Source organism: Hyperoodon ampullatus (genome assembly GCF_949752795.1).
Source record: "Hyperoodon ampullatus genome assembly, chromosome: 10".
Classification (NCBI taxonomy): Eukaryota; Metazoa; Chordata; class Mammalia; order Artiodactyla; family Ziphiidae; genus Hyperoodon; species Hyperoodon ampullatus.
Window position 1 is genome coordinate 65,716,716 of NC_136923.1, and position 15,094 is coordinate 65,731,809.

General features: G+C 49.4%; 1 protein-coding gene across 1 annotated transcript; it reads left to right on the forward strand.

The window, feature by feature from the left end:
• Positions 1-2,164: 2,164 nt before the first annotated feature.
• Positions 2,165-14,861, forward strand: KIFC1 (kinesin family member C1; the record flags this gene model as incomplete). Its single annotated transcript, XM_079712630.1, is given in 12 exon segments — positions 2,165-2,180; positions 2,183-2,343; positions 6,851-6,991; positions 7,135-7,228; positions 7,751-7,804; positions 7,917-7,967; positions 8,175-8,575; positions 9,252-10,031; positions 10,830-11,120; positions 11,222-11,295; positions 11,429-11,504; positions 14,781-14,861. Coding segments are annotated over 12 exon segments (2,184 nt in total). The 3' UTR covers positions 14,826-14,861.
• Positions 14,862-15,094: the final 233 nt, after the last annotated feature.

The following is a 15,094-nucleotide window of genomic DNA, read 5'->3' on the forward strand; positions in this document are numbered from 1 at the left end:
GTGGCCTCGGGAGGTGGAGGGCGCTGCGATTGGCCCTCGGCTGTGGCGGCGGCGACGATTGGCCCCTGAGTGCGGAGCGAGGTAAGCAGGGTGGCGGCCGTTGAAATTCAAAAGTGGCGGGTGTGGCGCCGGGCTGGCAGCGCTGGAGCCCGGAACGCGCGTGTTCTGTGTCGCGAGCGCGCGAGAGAACGCGGTTCCCTGGAGCCCCGGCGCCCTGTCCTCTTCCATTGCGCTTCCCTGCCGTGTGTGGCACGGAGCTGGACATGGAGCCGCAGGTGAGTAGGGGTCGGCGCGGGGACGACAGCTGGCCGCCCCACCCCCCAGTGCTGACGTGCCGGCGGCCTCAGTTCTGCCTGCCTGCAGGGCCAAGGTCTTGCGCCCCCCCACAGTGGAAAGGGATGAGGGGTGGAGAGTGGAGAAGGCAGGGAGCAGCCCCAAGAGTGGGAGTGTGGGGAGTCTGCCTGCCTTCCCGCAGCTTCAGGGAGTCCCCCACGCCCTTGCTCACTTTCATGTTTCCAGGATTTCCCATTTCGAATTCTCAGGCTTGTCTGAACACGTTCCCACCTGTCCATTCCTACTCACTATTGCAGTGTGAGTTCTGAGATGACCACTAGCTCTAGGGAAGTGGTGTCTGAGGCGAAATCCCTGCTGATGTCCTTTCGTGTCCTCTCTCCTCTTTGCGGCCTCTTGGGGGTGTAGGAAGGGGAGAGGGGGAATGGAGTACTCTGAACTGAAGGACTCCTCATTATCTCTTCTTCCCCAGGTTTTGCAGAGATCTCTGCTCAGTGGGACTGGTTAACTTAATTTTTTCTCTCATCAGTGCCCTGCCGCCCCTCACAACCACCTGCAGCGTCCCCTCTCCAGTGGAGAGAGGTGTGTTTGTGACAGTGAGAGTGGGTTGACTTCTGGTGCCAGAAAAGGCCTCCTGCCTGAATCCTCTGTTTACTAGTGTTTCACAGTCAGATTTACCCAAAGTCAGGTTTCAACTTGAAGAGATACTCTTTGTATCCTGCCAGCCAGAGAGCAGAGCGGTGTGATGTGACGGTGAAAAAGAATAGAAGCCTTCTCATATTTATTCATCACATATTTACTGAGCACCTATTTTGTGCTTGGGATGCGGCAATGAGCAAGCAGAGATCCCTGTCATCATGGAGCTGCCATTCCTTGGGGAGACAGGCAATATGTGATAAGTAAATTATATAATGCTGTTAAGAAGGTGATAAGGGCTATGGAGAAAAGGAAATTTTTGAGCAGATTAAGAGAGGGAGGGGAGGTCAGCTGACAAGATAGACTGTTAAATTGGGTTGTCTTAGTAAGCTCCGTTAAGAAGGTGAGAGTTGAATAAAGACTTGAAAGAGGGGCTTCCCTGGTGGCGCAGTGGTTGAGAGTCCGCCTGCCGATGCAGGGGACACCGGTTCGTGCCCCGGTCCGGGAGGATCCCACATGCCGCGGAGCGGCTGGGCCCGTGAGCCATGGCCGCTGGGCCTGTGCGTCCGGAGCCTGTGCTCCGCAAGGGGAGAGGCCACAGCAGTGAGAGGCCCGCGTAACAAAAAAAAAAAAAAAAAAAAAAAAAGACTTGAAAGAGGTGAGGGAAACAGGCAAGTAATTATTAAGACCATTCCAGGCAGAGGGAATCCGCTAGAGCAAAGCCGCTAGAACTGTGTAGCAAACCCGAAATGGGATGAGCAACGGGGAAGGTTGTGGGAAGGGATGGGATGTCAGGTAACAGAGAGGGGGGTGTTGAACGCATTGCTCCTCGCAGGGGCCGTTGTGAAGACTTGGATTTTTTTTTTTTTTTTTTTTTTTTTTTTTTGCGGTATGTGGGCCTCTCACTGTTGTGGCCTCTCCCGTTGCGGAGCACAGGCTCCGGACACGCAGGCTCAATGGCCATGGCTCATGGGCCAAGCCGCTCCGCGGCATGTGGGATCCTCCCAGACCGGGGCACGAACCCGTGTCCCCTGCATCGGCAGGCGGACTCTCAACCACTGCGCCACCAGGGAAGCCCAAGACTTGGATTTTTTTCTCTGAGTGAGATGGGGAATCACTGGATGGTTTTAAGCAAAGAGAGACAAGATCTGTCTTACAACTTAAGAGGACCACTCTAACAGCTGCACTGAGATTAGACTGTAAGGGAGAAAGGATAGAAACAAGGAGACTTTTAGGAATGGGGCAGGTTTTCTCAACTTTCACATTATTGACTTCTTATGGGGGGGCGGGGGGGATTGTCCTATAAGTTGTCTGTTGTTTAGCAGCATTCCTGGCTTCTACCCACTAGATGACAGTAGCAACCCCCACCTAATCATGACAGAGTGTCTCCAGACATTGTCAAACGTCCCCTGGGGAGTAAAGTCATCCCTAGTTGAGAACCATCCCTAGTTGAGAACCAGTAGAGTGATAATCCAGGTGACAGATGATGGTAACTTGGATCATTGTAGTAGCAGGGGAGGTGGTTACAAGTGGTCCGATTCTGGATCTATTTGGAAGATAGAGTTGGCCATGTTTGCTGATGTTAAGACTTTGTGGTATGTAAGAGAATGAGAGGACTTTAGGTGTATTTGCTTGAGCAGCTGAAAGATGGATTTATATCAACTGAGATGGAGGAAGCTGCAAGAGAGCAAGGTTGAAGGAGGGTTGGACGTCAGGAGGTTAAGATTTGGATGCTTTAAGTTTGATGTGTATTAGGCTTCCAAGTGGAGACATTGAGAAGGTTAGTTCCTTATGACTTCAGGGTCAAAATCTGGAGGTTAAGATTTGGATGCTTTAAGTTTGATGTGTTTTAGGCTTCCAAGTGGAGACATTGAGAAGGTTAGTTCCATATGACTTCAGGGTCAAAGTCTGGGCTGGAGACAATAGTTTGGGAGTTGTCAGCATATGAATGGTGTTTAAAGCCATAGGAGTGGCCTAGAGTGTAGATAGAGAATAGAAAGACCACTGTTAAAGTTTGGGGAGTTGAAGAGGATCTACCAGCGAGGTAGGAAAACCAGGAGAGGATGGTCTCCCAGGAGCTAAATGAAGCGAGTGTATTAAGGAAGAGAGAGTGATCAGTTGTATCACACACTGCTGATGGGTCAAGAAACAAAAAGATGAAGAATTGGTTTAGCAACACAAGCAGACTTGTGACCTTGAGGGCAGTTTTGGTGGAATGGTGGGAGTGAAAGCCTGACTGGGACGGGGTTAGGAGAGAAAAACTCCTTTTGGTTGGAAGTAATAGCATGTATTATACACTGATTGGAATGATCCAGGAGAGAGTGAAAATGATGGTGCAGAGGAGAGAAGGAAGGCTTGCTGGAGTGCTGTTCCTGTGTGGGTGAGGGTGGGAGCGGATGCTCATGTGCAGGAGATTCCTTAGCAGCAGGGCATCCATCTCTGATCCTGGGAAGTGGGTATAGGAGGGGTTCCATGAAAATCTGTTTTTATAGAAGGTTAAGTGCATATGCTTATTGTGGAAAGTTGGGAGTCATCCTGTCTAGCTTTATAGATGGGAGAGAAATAAATACTGTACTCTTAGGAGTTGTCCTGTATAAACAAACCTTTGAGCACATTTTCTGAACCCACACAAATTCCAGGGAGGTAGGTCTTTAGTTGATCCACTATGGTAGTGTAGGGAGAACGAAGGGCACAGGTAATTAAAAAATTGAGTGTTTGACCTTGAAATACTTAAAAGAAAAATTTAGTTTTCATACTACATTTGATTAAAGTGAATTAAAATCAGCAGTCTTTGCGCACATCTCTGCAGGTGGCAGGAAAAGAGAACACCACCTCCTTTTTTTTTCTTTTTTATTTGTATAGGAGCCAATGGTTTGGATGTATTGCAGTTTATTTGAGCATTTCCATACTGGTGGACATCTAATTTCATTCCCTGAAAAATGTATTGAGGGAATGCCCTGGCAGTCCGATGGTTAGGACTCCGTGCTTTCACTGCCAAGGGCGCAGGTTCGATCCCGCAAGCTGTTCGGCGCTGCCAAAAATTTAAAAAAAAAAGTATTCAGTCCTACCATGTAGCAGACATTGTACTGGGCACTCTGGTTCTATAGTTGTGAACAAAACAGGCATGTTCTTGTGATGCTCACAGTCTAATGTTAGGAAAGACAATAAACCAATAAACTAAAAATTTAAAAACCAGGATATCAAATTGTTTCAGAGTTTTCTCTTTAGTGATGTTCTGTGAACATCCTCAACCTCACTTTCCCAAAGTTGAACTTAGCATCTCTTAAAAATTAGCCCTTCAGGCACTCTCAGATCTCTCCATATTATTTCTTACAACTGCATGTGAATCTACAATGGTTTTAAAATGAGAAATTTAATTAAAAAACAAACAAACCCAGATTTTCCTTCTGTGATCTTGGGAACCAGGGCAAGCTTCTTGGAGTCAGCCTGGACTCCATCTCCTTCACTGCCTGACCTCTAGCTACTCCCCCCCACCCCCTCGCCAGCTCTGCTTAGCCAACAAACTCTTAGAACATCCGCTCTCAACTGAGTTCCATGAGAATTAAGATCTAATGCCCTAAGGCATCCTTTGTGTCTAGTGCATTAACTTCTCTCTGAGGCACCTAGAATGGTAAGAGCTGTTTTTTATATTCTTGGGAGAATTGAGAAAACAGATCATTTTCTGTAGAGCTTAATTCTCTTGTACCCCAGTTTGGAAAGGCTGCCCTAGAAAGTAAGCTCTGGGCAGGCAGGGACTTTACATTCATTACTCTCACCCCAGAGCCTAGAAGAGCAGTCATTCAACAAATCTAGTGCAACAAATCCTTGTTGAATGGATGAATGAAGGAATTATGTCATCCCTCTGCTGTGATAACCCTCATCTTCTATTTCCGTTCATTCTTTGCATTGCGCACAGTTCACTTTTTCAGTAAAGATCCAGTCATACTATTCTCATGTTTAAAAATCATCAGTGTCCCTCTTGTCTTCAGTAGACCCCGGATTCCTTATCACGGCATACCACTGCCACGGTCTTTCCCTTCTACCTCTCTTCTCCTCTCCCCACTTTCTATGCACATCCCTGTGTTCACTTGAACAGAATAATTTGTCATTCCTTACAAGTCCCTCTCCTTGCTTTCTGCTTGGAATGCTCCTCCTTGGCCCAAGCCCATCAAGCCAACTCTTCCTCATCTTCAAGGCTTGGCCTAAAAATACTTTGTAGAATTGTGTCTGACACTCTCCCCATCTAAACTGGATGCCTACCCCCTCCTTTGGGATCCTTTTATGATAGCACTTGGTAGAGATTTAATCATCTCTTTAAATGCTTTGCTTGCCTACTGTCCTGTCCCAATCTTGAGGGCAGGGACCACGTCTTTTACTCCAGAATCCAGATCATTTCCTGGCATGTAATAGGCACTTTGTAAATATTGAATGAATGAAGTAAACTGAAGGGCAGAGAGAGATTAGCCTTGGAATTAATAGTTACCTATAGTGAAAATCAGAAGTTGATCTATACATGGTACTTTCCTGATGGTGGGATAGGAGTAGGGTGACCACATGTCCTGGTTTGCATAGAAATGACCTGGTTTTAGCACTGAAATGCTGTGTCCCAAGAAACCTCTCAGTTCTTGGCAAACCAGAATAGTTGGTCATCCTACATAGGAGTAACCATAGGGTGGGCATGATCCCCAGGCACTGAACTGGGCTGCTTAGAGGAGAGGATCTTTCTTTCCCACGCCCCTACCTTATACCTGTACTCGGTGGTCTCCAGACTGGTCATGCCCCTGCTTCCTCGTCTTCCCCATGCAAGTCAGCCTACTTATACCTCATTATTATTTATTTATAAATTTATTTATTTATTTATTTTTGGCTGCGTTGGGTCTTTGTTGCAGCACGTGGGCTTTCTCTAGTTGTAGTGACCGGGGGCTACTCTTCGTTGCTGTGCGCGGGCTTCTCGTTGCAGTGGTTTCTCTTGTTGCAGAGCACGGTCTCTAGGTGCACAGGCTTCAGTAGTTGTGGCTCGTGGGCTCTAGAGCACAGGCTCAGTAGTTGTGGCTCATGGACTTAGTTGTTCCGCTGCATGTGGGATCTTCCTGGACCAGGGCTCGAACCCGTGTCCCCTGCATTGGCAGGTGGATTCTTAACCAGTGTGCCACCAGGGAAATCCCTATTATTATTTATAATAGGCTCTTTTGTATGTTTTTCACATGCCTGATCAGAAACTGTATCTGGCTATCCATATATGCAGGGCTAAAGCCTAAATTCCTTAGCTTGGCATCAATGCCCTATGAGACAGTGTGGTCAAGTGGTTACAGACATGGCCTCCAGAAGCAGACTGTCTAGATTCTAACCCTGGCTTTGCTTTTTATTCACTGATGACTTTAGACCAGCTAGTTTACCTCTCAGCCTTCCTTCCCCCATCTGCAAAATGAGGCTAATAACAGCTCCTCCTCAGTGGGCTGGGAGGTTTAAGTCAGTTGATACAGATAAAGCATTTGAAACAGTTCCTAATAAATGTTACCTGCTCCTCCTACCCAGTCTTCAACCTTATTCTTCCAACTCTCTCCCTTGTTTATGATCTCAGCTTTCCCTAAAAGGGCGTAGTGGTTTCCCAGCTGTACCATGTGCAAGCTTAAGGTTTTGCCTTCCGAAAGGAGTGTTCCTTTTCCCTGCTTTTTTAAGTACTGCCCTTAAACTTAGCTGAAATTCAGCATCTGTCCAGCTATTCCCTTAGGGATTGTGTTACGTCCCACCTCTCTCCATGGTTTTTAGACAGCACATCATCTGTGAGCCACAGTTTGTGGCACAAGAGGTACTCATATAATGTTTGTTGGTGGTGATGAGAATTAGGCTGGGGGGCCATAAACAGGAGTTCTTGGGACATTTGGGCCACAGGGTGTTGTCTGAAGGGTCTCTCTCTTCCCAGCAGAGGTCCCCCTTGTTGGAAGTGAAGGGAAACATAGAGCTGAAGAGAGCCCTGGCCAAGACCCCTTCCCGGCTCCCTCTCCCGGGAAGCAGGCTGAAGAGGGGTCCCGACCAGATGGAGGAGGACTTGGAGCCTGAGAAGGTGAGCTGGGTTTGGAAATCCGTGTGTGTGTGTGTGTGTGTGTGTGTGTGTGTGTGTGTGTGTGTGTGTGTGTGTGTGTGTGTGTGTAAAACCATCAGAGAGGGTAACTGTGGACTCCACCCCCCATCCTTGTCTTTCCCCAGAAAAGGACACGAGGCCTGGGCACCAAAGTTGCCACGTCCCGCCCCAGAGCAATGGCCCTCACCACTGTGCCACAGACACAAGGCCAGACCGCAGGTGGGCTCCAGGGCACAAAGTCCAGTTCTCTTCAACTCATTTCTTTCTTTTTCTTTTTCTTTTCTTTCAATCTTAGCTTATTTTGAATAGGTAATATGTTTCACTTGTTTCAAAATTCCAAAGGCACGTAAGTTGTTATACAGTGGAAAGTCTCCCTCCTGCCCATGTTCCCCAGGCACCCAGTCCCCCAACCAGGGGCAACTGTGAGTCCTTCCAGGGATGTTCTGTGGGTTTGCAAGCAAATATGGGCGTGTTCCCCGACATGTTTTACACACATGCTAGCATACTTTACACCTGGTTTTGCCCCCTTGCTCTTTTTGCTTGTCTTGGTCCAACTTGTTTCTTGGCTTGTTGGTCCTAGGAAGGATATCTCTAGGAGTTGGTCAGATTTAAGGGAAGAAGGAAGTTATCTTATTTCTTCTAATCCTCTGAAAAAGCAGCTCCTCTGCCTTCGGCCCAGCCAGAGTACATGCCACCCTGAGAATCATGACTCTGCTTTTCCTCTCTCCAATCTCCCGACAGTGCCGAAAGTTCCCAGGAAGACAGGCCCCCGATGTTCCACAGCTATTGCCACAGGTAACAGTGCTTAAGAGCTGGGGCCGAGAAGGGATTGGGGGTAAAGGGAGAAGGATGGAGGTGGAGGGACCCTGATGCTATAATTCCTTATGTCACCTCCCCAATTCTCTAGTGCTGAAGAATCAGAAGCCAGGCCCTGCTGTTCCTGCCCAGAAGCCTGGCAGTAGGTGACAAATATAATCCTTGGGTGAGAGGCTGGGATAGGGAAGAGGAGGTGGTGAGTACCCAGAAAAATCCTTTTGGTCACTTCCCTGTCTGAAGAAGAAGGAGATGGAGGGTCAGGTGTGGAGGCCCTAAAGGCTAGGAGGGAGGAGAGAGCGAGACAGAGCCAAGAGTTCCCTGACCTTTGTCTTTTCTGTGCCCATCTTAGCAACAGCTGCTCCTCCTGTGGTGGGAAGGAAGAAACCCAGCAAACGTCCAGCCTGGGACTTAAAGGGTCAGTTATGTGACCTAAACGCAGAGCTGAAATGCTGCCGTGAGAGGACCCAGATGTTGGACCAGGAGAACCAACAGCTGCAGAACCAGCTCAGGGAGGCCCAGCAACAGGCCACGGCCCTGGGGGCAGAGCGCAGGACACTGGAAGAGGAGTTGGCCAGGATGCGGGCCCAGGCTGAGCAGGACCAACGGGAGCTGGGGAACCTGAGTGCCCGGGTCCTGGAGCTGGAAGAGCGGCTGGGCACGCAGGAGGGCTTAGTGCAAGAGCTCCAAAAAGAACAGCTGGAACTGCAGGAGGAGCGGAGGGGACTGGCTGCCCGGCTGGAGGAGCAGGAGGTAAGGGCCAGCTTCTCGCCAAATGCTGACCCTTCTTTCTAGGTTGCCCAGAAGTCACTTTGGGCTTCGAATCCATGACCACCTCTCTCTGGCAGTACACCTCCGTCCCCTACCCTGCTCCCCCGTCGCCCCCACCCCCTGCTCACTTCTGACTCTGTCTTGCTTTCTGCCCCGCTTCACCCTATCCTGACTCTGTTTCCATATCTTCCCCGGGTCTGTGTCGCCTCTACTTCTCCGCCCCCTTTCTTCTTTCTCTGTTTTCCTGATAAAAATTCCCACGCGTTCTCTCTCCTTCTCATCCATTTGACTCCTTGGCGAGCACCAACTAGATTGCATTACTTGTAGTCTCTCAAATGACTCGATTCTCAATTCAGGGCATTTTGCATATACACGTCCCTCTTTGTGGAGTATTCTTTCTGCACTCCATCCTTCCCTTGGTCCACTCCCATACTTTTTGGGTGTCAGCCTAGATATCATCCTCCTTATGCCCCTTCTGGATGCTCCCATAGCACTCCCTATTCTAGTACTATGATTCCTATTTCCTTATCTCTTTCTTTACCAGACTGTGAAGTCCTTGGGGGCAGGGCCCAGCCCACCTCCCACCCCCACGTCCCATCATGACTTGTTCTTGTTCTTGGTTGCATCTCACCCTCTGTGTCTGCTCTGTTCTGGACAGAGGAGGCTACAGGCATCAGAAGCTGCTCTGTCGGGCAGCCAAGCGGAGGTGGCATCCCTGCGCCAGGAGGCTGCAGCCCAGGCGGACTTACTGACTAAGCGGGAAGAACGTCTCCATGGGCTCGAGATGGAGCGCCGGCGGCTACACAACCAGCTGCAGGAACTCAAAGGCAATGTCCGTGTCTTCTGCCGGGTCCGCCCTGTCCTTCCAGGGGAGTCCACCCCACCCCCTGGCTTCCTGCTATTTCCCTCTGGCCCCTGCGGGCCCTCCGACCCTCCAACCCGACTCAGCCTCTCCCGGTCTGACGAGCGGCGTGGGACCCTGAGTGGGGCGCCAGCCGCCCCCACCCGCCATGACTTCTCCTTTGACCGGGTATTCCCACCAGGGAGTGGACAGGACGAAGTGTTTGAAGAGATTTCCATGCTTGTCCAGTCAGCCCTGGATGGCTACCCAGTATGCATCTTTGCCTACGGCCAGACAGGCAGTGGCAAGACCTTCACCATGGAGGGTGGGCCTGGGGGAGACCCCCAGGTGGAGGGGCTGATCCCTCGGGCCCTGCGACACCTCTTCTCTGTGGCCCAGGAGCTAAGTGGCCAGGGCTGGACCTACAGCTTTGTGGCAAGTTACGTAGAGATATACAACGAGACTGTCCGAGACCTGCTGGCCACTGGGACCCGGAAGGGCCATGGGGGTGAGTGTGAGATTCGCCGGGCAGGGCCAGGGAGCGAGGAGCTTACTGTCACCAACGCCCGATATGTTCCTGTCTCCTGTGAGAGAGAGGTAAGTGCTATGGGGCACTAGGCCTGGACACTGGGGAGGCATGGGCAGGGTGACAAGGATGGAGGTGGACGATCAGGGGCAGGAAAACGCTGAGGATGAGGAAGGGTGAGTGGTGAGGGTAGGTTGCACATTCAGTTTTGGCTGGTGGGCTATGAGGTGCATCCACCTTTGTGGAACCAAGGAGTGGAGAGAAGTGATGGGCCTGCTGAAGCGGGTGCCACTGGGCCCTGCCCGTCAATCTCAGGTCTCACCTCTGCCCACTCTTCTTGCTCAGTTCATGACATCCATGCTGGCCTCCCGGCTGTTCCTCAGCCTGCTCGTCACACCCTCAGATCAGGGTCTTTGCACGTGCTGTCTCCTTTGCCTGAACATTCCTGCTCCTCTCCTGGAAGGGCTTGCTCCCTCGCTTAAGATTTTAAGGCATTGAGGCCATCCCTGGCCATCCTTTTTTTTTTTCCCTAACTTTTGGCCGCACTGCACAGCTTGTTAGATCTTAGTTCCCCAACCGGGGATTGAACCCGGACCCTGGCAGTGAAAGCACAGAGTCCTAACCACTAGACCGCCAGGGAATTCCCGCTGGCCAACCTTGCTAAAATTGCAACCCTCACCCTCGCACACTATTTTTCTGTTTTATTTTACTCCTTAGTACTCTCGGACACACTGTATTTTACTTATTCTTTTGCGGGCTAGAAAGAAAGCATCAGGAGGGCAGGAGCTGAGTCTTGCTCATCGCCTTACCTGACCTAGCTATGTACTGACTTCTGCCTGCCTTTGCCTCTTGCTGCTCTCCATCCCCAGGTGGAGGCCCTGCTCCATCTGGCCCGCCAGAACCGGGCTGTGGCCCGCACAGCCCAGAATGAGCGATCGTCACGAAGTCACAGTGTGTTCCAGCTGCAGATCTCTGGGGAGCATGCTGGTCGAGGCCTGCAGTGCGCGGCCCCCCTCAGCCTTGTGGACCTGGCTGGGAGTGAGCGGCTAGACCCCGGCTTGGCCCTCGGCCCTGGGGAGCGGGAACGCCTTCGGGAAACGCAGGCCATTAACAGCAGCCTGTCCACGCTGGGCCTGGTCATCATGGCCTTGAGCAACAAGGTAGTAACGGGGGTGGGGGCAGGCAGACCCCAGGGAGAGGTTGGGGCTGGCCATGCTGAACCCAGCCCTGTCCTAACCACCTATGCCCCCCAACCCTCTAGGAGTCCCATGTGCCTTACCGGAACAGCAAGCTGACCTACCTGCTGCAGAACTCTCTGGGCGGCAGCGCTAAGATGTGAGGGGAAGGGGTGGGCTGGGAACCACAATGTTGGGGTCAGGGCTGGGGAGGCAACACCGTGAAGACCTGGTCCAGGCTCTGCCCAGCCACTCACTGACGCTGGGGCTTGGCCCCCTCTCTCTCTCCACAGGCTCATGTTTGTGAACATTTCCCCCCTAGAAGAGAACGTCTCTGAGTCCCTCAACTCCCTACGCTTTGCCTCCAAGGTGCGGTCACTACCAGTCCCATCCCTGTCAGGCCTCCTGGGGATTATAGGCTTCTCCACCCCTACCCTGCTGTCCCTCAGGCCAGGGGGCACACTTCATTCAGAATGGATGTACATTTGCCAGGCATCTGGGGCACTACCTACCTGGATCCTTTTTTTTTTTTTTTTTTTAAACTATTGACTTTTGGGGGTTTTTAATTAAGTTTTTAAAAATAGGTAGTTGAAAGGTCAAAACTATATCAATAGAAAGCTATATATAACAAGTGAGATTTAACCACTGCCCCTGTCCCCATTCTCCGCACTTGCCCTAGTAATCATTTTCATCATTTATCATTTTACTTATCCTTCCAATGTTTCCTTTTGCAAATACAAGCAACATGCATGGGATTTCCCTCCTTATATAAGACGTCTCTTCTCCCCCTCTCATATATTATGTTGTCCCGTGCTTTTTTTTTTTTTTTTTTTTTTTTTTTGATTAACAAGACAGCCCCAGGATTCCCCACCAGCACGGAGATGATCCCATTATTATTTTTTTTTTTTTTTTTTTGCGGTACACGGGCCTCTCACTGCTGTGGCCTCTCCCGCTGCGGAGCACTGGCTCACGGGCCCAGCCGCTCCGTGGCACGTGGGATCCTCCGGGACCGGGGCACGAACCCGCGCCCCCTGCATCGGCAGGCGGACTCTCAACCACTGTGCCACCAGGTGGGGCCGCCCCCCCCCCCCCCCCCCATTATTTTTACATCTGCCTAGGACTCCACTGTGTAGATGCACCAAAGTTTATCCACCAGTTCCCTCTACTGGACACTTGGATTATTTCCACCCTTTTACTATTACATACAAGGCCATGTTGGTTAACCTTGTACATTATCATTTTATATTTGTTTAGTTACATGTAACTATCTAGGGAGAGATTCCTTGAAATGGAATTCCTGGATCAAAGACGTACAGGTTTTTCAGACTATTCCAAACAGTGTGAATTCAGGCTCCAATCCCCACGAAGATCAGCTGTGTCCATGGCCATGAATTCTCTAGGATACTTAAGCTCCCTCTACTAGAGTTAAGTCAGGATGTTTCTTTACTGTCTGCCTCCAGAGGGTAATTTTTTCCTCTGGTTACTTGTTTTCCTGAGGGTATAGTCAGTCCTACGATGTGTTCTGGCTTTATTCAGGGTCTCTGATCTTGTGTGCCCTTCTGCACTCTTGCTGCCATGGTAGTAGTCACCCACCTTAGCACCCTGCCCTGGTCAACTTTAATCAGGATTTCCCTTGCAATCTTGCAAGTTCAAGTAAAGTTCTTTTTTTTTTTTTAGTTTATTTATTTTTGGCTGCTTTGGGTCTTCATTGCTGCACGTGGGCTTTCTCTGGTTGCAGGAAGCGGGGGCTGCGCAGGCTTCTTATTGCGGTGGCTTCTCGTTGTGGGAGCCTGGGCTGTAGGCGCACGGGCTTCAGTAGTTGTGGCTCACAGGCTCTAGGCACACAGGCTTCAGTAGTTGTGGTGCAGGGGCTTAGTTGCTTTGTGGCAAGTGGGATCTGCCCGGACCAGGCCTCAAACCCGTGTCCCCTGCGTTGGCAGGTGGATTCTTAACCTTTGCGCCACCAGGGAAGTCCCCAAGTAAAGTTCTATCAACATCATTAACACCCAAGAACATGAACTCTTTAATATCCTCTAATACCCAATTGATGTTGAATTTCCTTATTGTCTCAGAAATGCTTTTTATACATTAGTTTTGCTCTGTTCCGGATCAAAGCAAGGGCCGCCCATTTCATTTGGTTGAAATTGTCTCGAGTTTCTTTTTAAATTTTTATTTATTTATTTATGGCTGCATTCATTGGGTCTTCGTTGCTGTGCGCGGGCTTTCTCTAGCTGTGGCGAGCCGGGGCTACTCTTCATTGCCGTGCGTGGGCTTCTCACTGTGGTGGCTTCTCTTGTTGCGGAGCACGGGATCTAGGTGCGTGGGCTTCAGTAGTTGTGGCACATGGGCTTAGTTGCTCCACAGCACGTGGGATCTTCCCGGGGAGTAGGGCTTGAACCCGTGTGCCCTGCATTGGTAGGCGGATTCTTAACCACTGCGCCACCAGGGAAGTCCGAGTTTCTTTTAATCTATAATAATCTCATCCCCTTTTATAGCATTTATTTGTTGAAGAAGTAGGGTCATTTGTCCTATAGAATATACCGTATTCTAGATTTTGGCTGGTTGCTTCCTCTTTCCTTCATAATTTTTGTAGATTTAGAGGCTTGATTTGAATCAGGTTTAAATTTCTTGGGAAAAAAACTTCTATGGTGTGATACACTTTCTATTGCATCATATCAGGAGGCACCTAGTATCTAGTTGTTGCACTTTTTTCCCCCTCCCCCTAATTGTTCCACTTTTAATGATATAAAAATTGATCATTGGATTTGGGTATTGTCAGCCTGATCTATCCATTTAAAAACTCCCTATCAACTTTTTCCCCTAATGATTTTATCAGTGACGCTATCTAGATCTATTATTAGGGAGTTTTTAAATGGTGATTTTTTTTTTAAATGGTGATTTTCTAATTTTCTCAGTTCTACATTTATTAATCACAATTCTTCTATAAATAACTCCCCTTTGCCATCTATTTGGTTATTCTGAAATTCAGTCCATATAGGTAATATGGGATAAATGCTAGATTCTTTATCAATTTTCAGTATTATAAGTTGGTATCCTGGCAGCTTTCAAAGGTGAACAGTGAGTTTTTGTCCAGGAGGTGACATCTTACAGATACTTGTACTTTTGGTATATATCCTTTGCAGTCATTATTCTTTCTGATGCTCAAATTGCCCATCTTTGGCCAGTGGAAGCTCCAACTTGGCTCCTGTGTCCTTTAGATAGGTCCCCAGTAGTCTTTACTCCAGATCCATCTTGTACATTTCCTCCCCTAGGCTTGGAATCATTAATTTTCCAAATAGCCTTGGTTCCTAAATTTGTGTTGTTCTTGTTTTATCTAGCTTATTAAGCATTCGTGTTGGGAGGGCTTTGGGGGTGTCTAGTCCGAGGTACTGCTAGAAACAGAAGCTCCTCTCTCTGCTCCTGTGTGGGGCTTTTGTCCCTTCTCAGGCCTTTCCTCCTTTTCCAGACCTAGAATACCTAGTGGGCATGGGAGAACTGAGACCAGCCTGAACCTCCTTTCAGAGCCCTTATTTTAGGATTCTCTGAGGGCAGCCCTAATATTGGGGGTTGGGAGGTGATTTGGAGAAAACTGTTCTTTTGGTTACTCTGAAAACGTTTTTTATTGTCTAAACCCCCTGCCCGCAGGTGAACCAGTGTGTTATTGGTACTGCCCAGGCCAATAGGAAATGAAGACGGATCTAGATTGTGTGTGTGTGTGAGAGAGAGACACGGGGAAGGGGGGGCGGTGAGGGGTGCTTTATTGGGAGGGGGGCACTGTGATACCTGGGCCTATCAAATAAAGAAGAGGGTTTTTTGTTGTTTTTTTAAATAAAGGTTTTATTAGCGGTTGCCCAATAAGGCAGATATTTTTCATACCTGTGAAGATGGGAACTGTGGATCTTCCATTCTGCCAAGCATTTGTGTGTGTTTCACGGGGTTAGGGCTTCGGCTTTTCTCCC